The sequence below is a fragment of the Macaca mulatta genome, chromosome 1 (assembly GCF_049350105.2).
Source record: "Macaca mulatta isolate MMU2019108-1 chromosome 1, T2T-MMU8v2.0, whole genome shotgun sequence".
Lineage (NCBI taxonomy): Eukaryota > Metazoa > Chordata > Mammalia > Primates > Cercopithecidae > Macaca > Macaca mulatta.
Window position 1 is genome coordinate 127754082 of NC_133406.1, and position 10857 is coordinate 127764938.

A 10857-nucleotide genomic window follows, 5' to 3' on the forward strand; every position below is an offset into this window, starting at 1 on the left:
TGACTCTGGCCCTGTGTTTATTTCTACATATGGGCCTGGGGTTGGTGGGAAGAGCGGGGAGAGAGAAAGTTGGCTGAATATGATCACATCAGCCCTAACCTAGAGTGGACTCGCCCACATGAGCCCCCAAATCACTTCAGAGGCCCCTTCTTTGGCCTGAGCTGTCTTTATAGTCAAGTGGGACTGTGTCTTGGCACAACACAGATGCTCAAGTATTAAAGCATGTTTTTGAGGCCCAGGCTTGGTGACTTACGCCTATAATCCCAGCACATTGGGAGGCCGAGGTGGGAGGATGGCTGGAGCACAGGAGTTAGAGACTAGCCTATTCAATACGGTGAGACCCCCCCAAAATTTTTAAATTACTCAGGTGTGGTCACGCACACCTGTGATCCCAGCTACTTGAGAGACTGAGGCAACAGGATAGTTTACGCCCAGGAGGTCAAGGCTGCAGTGAGGCATGAATGCACCACTGCACTCCATCCTGGGCAACAGAGTGAGACCCTGTCTCAAAATAAATAAATAGAAATTTTAAAAAAATTAAACGCATGTTTCTGAGCTGAAGGGTGGTGGGGGCCAGGGGCAGGGGGTGGCCAGAAACATCAGCAGCTCTGAGAGGGAAGGAAGTGGGTGAGGGGACTAGATTTCTCTCTAAGGTTTACAAGTCACCTCTGCCCCCAGAGTGGACAACCTAGGCTGGGGCTTGGCTCCTGCTGCTGCTTCGTCCCCTCTCCTCTGAGTCCCCCGCTCCCCAGGAGGAATTCCAGGCTGCAGGAGCCAGCTGACTGCAAGAGCTGCACTCAACCACTTAACTAGAGAACAAATATGGAGCCAGAGAAGAGGTTTTCTGGGATCTGCCTCTTTGGAGCTTCAAATCTCAAAATAAACTTCCAGTCTCAAGGTCCTAGACACTACTGGAGAGCTCAGCTCCTCACGCAAAGGCCTGTTGTGGGGCTGCCAGGCAGAGGGTCAAGGCCAGAGGCTCAAGCTAGCTCCTGACCTGCATCTTCATTTTATTCCACACTGTCATTCTCAGTTCTGGGAGCCAGAGGGAGGAGTCACTGGTCTGAGAGTTAAGTTCTGGTCTGTAGAACCCTGCATGGAGTCAAGTCAGCACTTACTGAGCACCTGCTGTGTGCCCAACACTGGCCAGGGTATCCTAAATAACAAGGAGCAAAAGGCATTACGCCCAAGGCATTTTCATGGAAATATAATAAAACTGTCTGCTGGTGGCACACTAGGCTCTGCTGAGGTTCAAGGGGCGTGCTGCAGACATGGTGAACTGTATCAGCAGAGACCTGAGGAAGAATCCCAGGTCCCCTCAAGGCTGCCAGGTCTACCCAGCCAGCAGAGTCGGGTCCACCCTCTTCCTCATAGTGGCACTAGAGCCTCCTTCTGTCCTTTCGAAAGTGGGTGACCAAAGAAGAAGGGTCCACTCTCACCCTTGATATCACCTTATGCTCTGCTCTCTCGTGGGGCAGAGTTAAGATTTCTCTTCACTCTGTTCTCAGCTATGCGTGGCTGAATGATTTTGAATTTTTGCTGGCCCTTGGATGGGAGGGGAGATGAGCTAAGGGGAGCTGGGGTGTGGGTAAACAGCTCTTACCCCGCCCTGCTCTATCCTCCAGAAGGCTCCCCTTCCCTGGGCCCCTTTGGCGATGACCTTCTCTTTTTCCCGGTGGGTGGGAGGTGGTGTGGATGGTAATGAGCAGAGAGAAAGGCCAAGAAGGGGCTGGGGGGAGGTTTGGATGGGAGTCAAGGAATTCCTGAGCCTGCTGCTTGCACAAGGGGCCCTGAGACGCCTTTCCTGAGATTTCTTTGCAAACCGAGGCAGGTCTTATTTGAAATAGGGCCAGGTTCACACAGGTAACTAATGCCTCACCTCTTGCCCTGCCACCCCATGCAGGTGTCTGGGGAAGTAAAGGAAGCTTGGGAGGAACCCAGGAGCTGTTAAAGGGCGGGGGGGGGGCAGGGGGGAGAGTGGGGATCCACGCTTTGTACACAGCCTGGCTGGCCTCTCCTTGGTATTTATGAGCTCTTAGGCGAGGCGTGGAACGTGTCTCAAAGAGGCCAGACCAAGAGGGCTTTGGAGGGAAGGAGCATCCAGCCCCAAACCAGGAAAGGGGGCTTGATGGACGAGGACCCCTTTCCTCACAGCTAGTGGCTAAACAGGGGCACAAACTGCTCCCCTGAGGACCAGGAAGAAAGGAAGAGAGGGATCTAAAGGGGAAGGAAGAGAGGAGGCTTGGGGAGGTGAGATGATGGGGGCAGGGAATGGGGGTGTCTGGAGCCTTTTGGCACTTTGGCTGTAATCAGACTGGAGCCAGGCGGTGGGCGGGCTGACGGCCATTCTGGGCGGGTGGCCCAGGTTCTGTGTGAGGCCAGTGGGTGTGCTGCTGGGATCCTGGGTGGTCACTGACCAGCCTCTCCCCAAGGGAGGGTTCCCAATCTGCCTGTATCACACAGGCTAAGCACTGAGCTCTCTTTCTCTCCCTACCACCTGTTCCGGGCCCTAGAACGATCTGGAAGTGAGAGTTGTTTCTATTGGACAAATATCTGCAGAGGGCATGGCCTGCCTCCCTCCCACTCTGCCTTCCTCAGTTCACTCTGCCTCTTGTTCTCATACTCTCCCCGTGTCTCTTCTCTGAGTCTCCATCTCACTGGGTCTCTCTCTGGCTCATGTTTCTGTCATTCTGCTTCTATTTGCATCTGTCTCTTGTGTTTATCTCCCTGTCTTCATTTGTCTCTCTGTGTCTCAGTTGGCCTGCCTCCCCCTCCCTGTCTGAATGTCTCTGTCCTTCTCTTTCTGAATCCCTGTCTCTTGCCTGTCTCCCTGTCAGATTGTGTCACTCCCTGTCTCTCCGTGTGTATCTCTCTGTATGAATCTGTATGACCGTTTGTCTTGCTCTTTCTTCATTCTCTCCACCTGTCTCTCCATGTCTTTTCTGACTGTCTGTGTCTTTCTCCGTCTCTCTGTGCATGTGTGTGTGGGTGCGCGCCCCTTATTTTCCTTGGTGTGAATCTTTGCTTTTGTCTTTGTCTCTTTCTTTCTCTTGCCCTCTCTCTGTCTCATACCTCCCCCTTGCAGCTCCTGCAACATGGTACAGGGAGCACTGGACCAGAAAAAGTCAGATAAACCTGAGGGTTTTTTCACCCAACTCAGCCATGCACTATTGGCATGACTCTGTAAATCACTTTCCCGGTTCAGGCCTCAGTTTCCCCACTGGTGAAACAAGTAGGGTAGAGATCTAGTTCCGTCTGTGGGACCGTCTTTCTGCTTCCTAAATGTGACCCTGAAGTCAGGACTGCAGTATCCTAGGGACTCCAGTGGAGTGGGGTCTCTGGTACTGTCAGCCAGCAGGCCCCCATAGAAAGACTCCTCACTCCTTCACATCCTTACATATCAGGGTGGACAAGGTCCCTTTCTGGGGCCATGTCTGGGATACAAACCAGATTAGCTCATCTCTCTAATCCTCTTTGTGCTGGGGCCTCTGCCAGGCAGGGACACCCACAGCGCAGAGCAATGGTGTGTGTGTGAGTGTGTGTGCAGATTCTTGGAGAAGGCAGGACACTCAAAGTTCTCCTCCCTTTGTTACTCCCTCCTGCCTGAAAAGCTCAAATCAGCAGCCCTCACTGTGTAAGAAACATCATCAGACTTGAGCCAAGTCAGGTTTTCCATAGTCCCTGTCTGTAATCCCCTCTCCCCCAATTTCCTTCTCTACAGCCTCTCTAAAACTGGACCAATCATTTCAGCCGTCCTCCTGTTCCTGAAAAACCCAGAACCCACCCCCTCCTCCTCTCCTAACCCATGTGTTATGTGTGTATACTCTCCTCCAGTCATCACAGGAGAAGGGTCTTTCTGTGAAAAGCCGGAGGGTGAGGCTGGGGACCGTGGACACGCAGGGTTGGGGGAGGGTGGGGAAAGCACTGGGCTTTACACCCCCAAGTCCGAGGCCTCCAGCCCTTCTCTGAGGTTTCCTTTGGAGAGGTCTCTCTTGTCTGATAAGATCAAAGCATTCCCTCTGTCAAATCATTACCTTATTTTCGAGGCAATTAGAGAACTTATTGTATCAATTAGCCGGGTCTCCAGCTTTAGCCGTTTATCGCTGCTCGTCTCTGTCTTGCAGAGGAAAGGGTCTGCCCGGCGCAGCCCTCCGGGCCAGAGAGGGAAGAGTGGGGTGCAGGGCAGGGCTCTGGCGGGCCCCAGGGCCGCGGCCCGGGGAGCTGTCCGGATGCTTTCAGCAGCGACCGGCAGCTGGAGGGCACCGAGACGCGCTCCCGAGAGGAGAGCTGGGCGGCTCCTCCCGGTGTCCGCGACGGCCGCAGGATCGCTCTCTCCCGCGGGCGCAGCACCTGCGCGCCGGAGTAGCCCGGGAGAGCGAGCCGCAGAGTGAGCGGAGACCGCTCAGGCCAGGCCTGGCCAGGGCCCCAGCCCCAGAGGAGAACGCTGAGCTTTAGCCAAGATGCCGGGCCCTTCCCGACTCGCGGGTGGGCGACTCGCCCTGTGAGCCGGGCGCCGCGCCGTGGCGTTCGCGGGAAAGGCATGGCAGCCTGAGCTTCGTCTTCTTGGGGACCCCCGCGTTTCAGACCGGGAGAAAACCTTAGGAGCGGGCGTGGCACGGAGAAGTGGGGGTTCCCAAGGGCAGGCGAGTGTGGCCTACTTTGCTTCTACCAGACCACAGCTCCCGCCTGCAGACGAGGCGCGCACACACACCGGGGATTTGGGTCAGCCAGAGGATCCCTAGAGCGGTGGTTCTCAAACATTTTGGTCTTAGGAGCTCTTTACACTCACACATTATCGAGGACCCCAAAGAGCTTTTGTTTATGTGGGTAATAGCTATCCATGTTAAAAATTAACATAAGGAAGAGCCAACTGAAAAGTTCCCAGTGGCCAAAACTGGACAATTTGGGCAACAAAATAAAATAGTTTTCGATTGTAACCCAAAGCATAACATTAAATATACATAAGTCCATGCTGATACAAATAAATGATTGAATGAATAAACAAATGGAAGAGAAGAGACAAATTTCCCATACAGACTTCCAAATAATGTATGTGGGTATTCTGCCCTGAAGGAGGTGAAATACAACTCCCTACCACTTAAGTGCGGGCTATGCATTGTGACCTCTTTCCAAGCGTATAGTACAGACGGGGAGTGTGGAGGGGAAAAGCAACTTCACAGTGGAGAAAGCTGACAAATACAACCTCACTGCGTGATCAAGGTCAACATACCAGTGTCAGGTTGGTAGTATGTACCCTTGAAATGATACTATAAAACAACACTTTCCCTCTGTGGTCCTCCTCCCCATAACCCCGGTCTAATCATGAGAAAAACACCTGGTAAATTCCACCAGGAGGACATTCTATAAAATACCTGACTAGCACTCCCCAAAATTGTCAAGGTCATCAAAAACAAGGAAAGTCTGAGAAACTTACACAGCCAAGAGGCGCCTAAGGAGACATGACAAGTAAATGTAATATTATATCTTGGATAGGATCCTGCAAAAGGCAAAGGACATTGGGGAAAAACTGAGGAGTTCTGAACAAAGTATGGACTTTAGTTAATAATAATGTATTAGTATTGGTCCAGGATTGTGACAACTGTGCCATACATTTGTAGTGTAAGAAAGATGTTTATAATCAGGAAAACTGGGATATAAGGGCACTTTGTACTATCCTTGCAATTTTTCTGTAAATCTAAAGACTAAAATATAAGATTTTATTTTATTTTTATTTTTTGAGACAGGGCCTTGCTCTCTTGCCCAAGCTGGAGTGTAGTGGCACGATCATGGCTTGCCCTGAACTCCTGGGCTCAAGCCACCCTCCCTCCTTAGTCTCCTGATTAGCAGGGACTACAGGTATGCACCACCATGCCTAACTAATTTAAAAAAATTTTTTTTTAGAGACGAGGTCTCACTATGTTGCCCAGGCTGGTCTTGAACTCCTGGGCTAAAGCAATCCTCCTGCTTCAACCTCCCAACGTTCTGTGATTATAGGCATGAGCCACTGCACCTGGCTTTAAATGTATTTTATAAGATCAAAATGGAAACATTTAAAAATATTTATTTTAATTTTAATTTGTTTATTAGCAATAATAACCCCAATACTTGTTAATATTAATACCATATTTTTATGGGAAAATACCTATAATTTCCAAAACAAAAAGAGTGAAAAGAGTGGCATTATTTAACATTTTTGCAAATACTCTATCTTTAATGTCTGGCTTAATAGCAGAATTCTCTTATGTGCTTCTACATTCAGTCTGGTGTGATAATGTACCCTCTGGAAAACTCCATTGTACACCCATGAGAGAATGAGGGAAGCAAGAACAAATAACAGCTTAATATTACTATGAACCTCTTTGAGAGCCACTACCTTAGCAATCTTATCCATTACTGTGATTTGAGATCCTCAATTCAAAGTTCCTAAATTTGACATCTCTTGTGAGTTCTCTGATTATGCCTGTCGTCATACACTCACTTTTTCCCCAACCATCTACCCTTTTAAGACTTCCTGGTTCATGTCAACATGACCATCGTGCCTCTGCTCATAGCAGCTTTGTGCAGTTAATGGTCAAGACATTCTACTCCCACTGTGCACAATTATTTAGTAATGAGACAGTTACTCCTCTTATTTCTCCTGAACATATTGAGAAGTGTTACAACTCCTAGAATAGTGAACAATAAATGATTGTTGGATGACTAGAAACGATTCTGGAGTCTGTGTTATTTTTCCTTCTGATGAAATATCTTCACCCCTGCATAGCAAACTGAGTTTCCACTATGCAATGATAACACTCTGATTTAGTAAGTACGTTTGACATTAAATATGTTAGCTATAGGGTTTTTGTACATGTTTTTTTAATCAAGTTGAGGAAGTTTACCACTATTCCTAGTTGATGAGAGTATCATGAATGGGTGTTGGGTTTTGCTGAATTTTTTTTTTTGCGTTTATTGATATGATCATGTGATTTTTCCTTTTTAGACTGTTAATGTGATAGGGTATATTAATTGATTTTCAAATGTTGAATCAGCCTTGCATATCTGGGATAAATCCCAGTTGGTGAATTCTTTTCATACATTATTGGACTTGATTTGCTTATATTTTGTGGATTTTTGCATCTGTGTTCATGAGAGATATTAGTCTGTAGTTTTCTTTTTTTTTTTTTTTTTCCACTTAACCAAAACACTGAAACTTTAATTGAATGAGAATTATACCTGTCAAAGACCTGGGCCGTATACTCCTCTCTCCTCTATAGCACTAATTCCTTCTGAGGGGTCATTTCACCAGCCACCTGAGTAAGTGCTCCAGCTATCCCCAGACCAGCTAGAGACATCCCAAGCATGGTCACATCAGCATCAATGTCCAGGCATACTCAGGGCTCAGAATCGTGGGTTAGTACCACTTTTCCCACTACCCCCTTATATTCCACAAGGGACTCACAGCCAGCAGGTTAACTCTCCCCTCCCTATCCCCACCAAACCCTGGAAAACCACAGACGGCCTTTTAAAGCTCCTCTTTCTCGGCCCCCTTCTTCTGGAAGGCAGTCAGGATGTTTAAGCTCTTCTGGAGCTCCTCCTTCTTCCCATCACTCATCTTGTTCTTCTCAATCAGCCTGGCAATCCGAGTCATCTCTGATGCTGGGAAGTCCTCCCCTTGGTCTAAGATCTTCCCCATGATCTTCAGGTATTGCTCGGCCCACTTCTTCTCAGTCTCCTTCACACTTGAGAGGTTGTCCTGCCCCCGCTTCAAGAGGGCCTGGCGGCCCTCCACACCAGAGGCCCTGATGAACTCCCCGGCGAGAGCGTCATATACAGGCAGGCAACCAGGCATACCTAGGTAGACCCCTTGCCCCTTCAGCCAGCGCTGGATGGCTCCAACCTTAACTGCCCCAGTGTATGGGACTGGGTTCTCAAAGTCCCCATCCCGGAAGAGGTAGAAGACTGGGTAGCTCTCTTTGTCCAGCTTGTATTTCTCACTCAGTTCCATGTTCAGTTTGTCACCATAATCTGAGATCCCCACCTCTGCCACCAAGAGATCATCGCTGGAAGCCGAGTTTTCAGCAAGACGCTTGAACTCATCCTGCTTCTCACCGTAGGGGTACTGGGTGTCGAACTTCACCAAGACGAACTTGCTTTTGGTAATGACCTTGTAGAAAGTGACCGTATCCAGGGGAAGGGCGCCCTTAGTGTGCAGGCCGCTGCCGCCATGCGGAGCGGAGAGGAGCAGGAAGCCCAGGAGAAGGGGAAGCAGCGGGGAGAGAGACGCGGCGCGGGACACAGCTGCAGCCATATCGCCGGGTTCCGGGCCAGTCTGTAGTTTTCTTATAATGTCATTGTCTGGTTTTGGTATTACAGTAATGCTGGACTTATAGAATAAGTTAGGAAGTATTTCCTCTGCTTCTGTCTTCTGGAAGAGATTGTGGAGAGGTGCATTGTTTTGGTCTTAGTGGAAGTGGCTTTTTTTTTTTTTTTTTTTTTGAGACAGAGTCTTGCTCTGTCGTCCAGGCTGGAGTGCAGTGGCGCGATCTCGGCTCACTGCAACCTCCACCTCCCGGGTTCAAGCCATTCTCCTGCCTCAGCCTCCTTAGTAACTGGGATTACAGGCGTGCGCCACCATGCCTGGCTAATTTTTGTATTTTTAGTAGAGACAGGGTTTCACCATATTGGTCAGGCTGGTCTCAAACTCCTGACCTCGTGATCCACCTGCCTCGGCCTCCCAAAGTGCTGGGATTACAGGTGTGAGCCACCGCGCCCAGCTGGAAAGCAGCTTTGAAACTGGGTAATGGATAGAGGCTGGAATGGTTTTGACGTGAATGATGGAAAAACTTACATTGGTGTGAATGGAGGATTAAGGGTGATTCTATTACACTAAAGGTTCAGAAAAGAAGAGCTATGTAGGGAAAGCTTCTCTCTTAATGATTACCTAAGTGATCATGATCAGAATGCTGGTGCAAATATGGACAGTGAAGACTATTCTGATGAGGCCTCAGATGGAAATGAGAAACATTTGCCAATTTCCAATTGGAAACTGGAGGAAAGGCCATTTTTGTTACAAAGTGGCAAAGAACTTGGCGGTGTTATGTCCGTGTCCTAGAACTCAGTGGAAGGCAAAACTTAAGAGCGGTGAACTAGTGCAGCCATAAAAAAATGAGATTGGCCGGGTGTGGTGGCTCAGGTCTGTAATCCCAGCACTTTGGGAGGCGGAGGTGGGTGGATCACCTGAGGTCAGGAGTTTGAGACCAGCCTGGCCAACATGGTGAAACCCTGTCTCTACTAAAAATACAAAAATTAGCCTGTAATCCCAGCTACTCAGGAGGCTGAGGCAGGAGAATCACTTGAGCCCAGGAGGTGGAGGTTGCAGTGAGCCGAGATGGCACCACTGCACTCCAGCCTGGGTGACAGAGTGAGACTCTGCCTCAAAAACAAAAACAAAAACAAAAAAAAGGAACGAGATCATGTCCTTTACAGGGACATGGGATGGAGCTGGAAGCCACCATTCTCTGCAAACTAACACAGGAACAGAAAAATAAACACTGCGTGTTCTCACTCATAAGTGGGAGTTGGACACAAGGAGGGGAACAACACACACCGGGGCCTATTGGGGGCTGGGAGGGAAAGGGGAAGGAGAGCATTAGGACAAATATCTAACGCATGAGGGGCTTAAAATCTAGATGATGGGTTGACAGGTGCAGCAAACCACCATGGCACATGTATACCTATATAACAAACCTGCACATTCTGCACATGTATCCCAGAACTTAAAACAAACAAACAAACAAAAAAAAGAGTGGTGAACTAGGATATTTGGTGGAAGGAATCTCTAAGCAGCAAAGTGCTCAGGGTGCTACCTGCTTATAGTAAAATGCAAACCAAGAAACGATTTTAAGATGGAATTTCTTAATAAAAAAGAGAAGCAAAATGTAGAGATTTGGAAAATTCTCAGCCTCGCCATGTAAAGAATAAAAAAAGCATGTTTAGAGAGAAAACCAAAGGTGTGGCCAAGTGACTGTTTGATAAGATTAATAAGGATAGAAGGAAGTCAGGTGGTATTCATCAAGACAATGGGAGAATGACCCAAAGGCATTTTGGAGGTCTTTGTGGCTGCTGTGCCCATCACAGGCTTTGAGTGGTAGGGCCTTAGAAGCAGAATGGTATTGGGGGAGTGCCTAAGGCACCTGTGGGACCTCAGGATTTCCTGCCCAGGGCCATTTAAAATCTTTGCTATGCGAGCCTGGGTGCAGCTGGAAGACACAAGCCATAAACCTTGGCAGCGTCCACGTAGTGCTAATTCTGCAGGGTGCACAGTGCAAGAGCTGTGGAGGCATGGCTACCTCCATCTAGATTTGAAAGGATGCCTCAGACAACCCAGGGCCCGGGCAAAGACTTGCTGCAGGAACAGGGCTGCCACAGAGATCCCGCACGAAGGCAATACCTAGTGGAATTGTGGGGGCAGGACCACCCCTGAGACCTCAGACCCATTGAGTCATGGACTTGCAATGCCAGCCTTGGGAAAGCCACAGGTACCCTATTCCAACCCATAGGAGCTGCTGTGTAGGCTGGGCCCAGCAAAACTGTGGGAGTGGGGCTGCTCAGGGGCTCGGGAGCCCAACTCCTGTGGGAAGTGTGTCTGGAAGGGAGGACATGGAGTCAAAGATTATTCTCCAGTCTTAGGATTTAATGTTGTTTGCCTTGGGTTTTAGACTTACTTGGGACCTGTTACTCCTTCTTTCTTATTGCTCCAGTTTGGACTAGAAATGTCAGTCCTGGGCTGAGCACAGTGTCTTACGCCTGTAATCCAGCACTTTGGGAGGCCGAGGCAGGTAGATCACCTGAGATCGGGAGTTGGAGACCAGCCTG

At 49.1% G+C, this 10857-nt stretch overlaps 1 protein-coding gene across 2 annotated transcripts; it reads right to left on the reverse strand.

Moving 5' to 3' along the window:
* Window positions 1-7148: 7148 nt before the first annotated feature.
* Window positions 7149-8310, reverse strand: LOC720396 (endoplasmic reticulum resident protein 29). 2 transcript variants are annotated; one of them, XM_028830378.2, is made up of 2 exons: window positions 8147-8310; window positions 7149-8007 (listed from the first exon to the last, which is right to left on the reverse strand). In XM_028830378.2, exons 1-2 carry the CDS (start codon window positions 8288-8290, stop codon window positions 7990-7992), a joined length of 162 nt encoding a protein of 53 aa, XP_028686211.1. In that variant the 5' UTR covers window positions 8291-8310; the 3' UTR covers window positions 7149-7989. The 2 variants fall into 2 exon arrangements, with proteins under 2 accessions (XP_028686211.1, XP_028686210.1); XM_028830377.2 differs by having other exon boundaries at window positions 7149-8310.
* Window positions 8311-10857: the final 2547 nt, after the last annotated feature.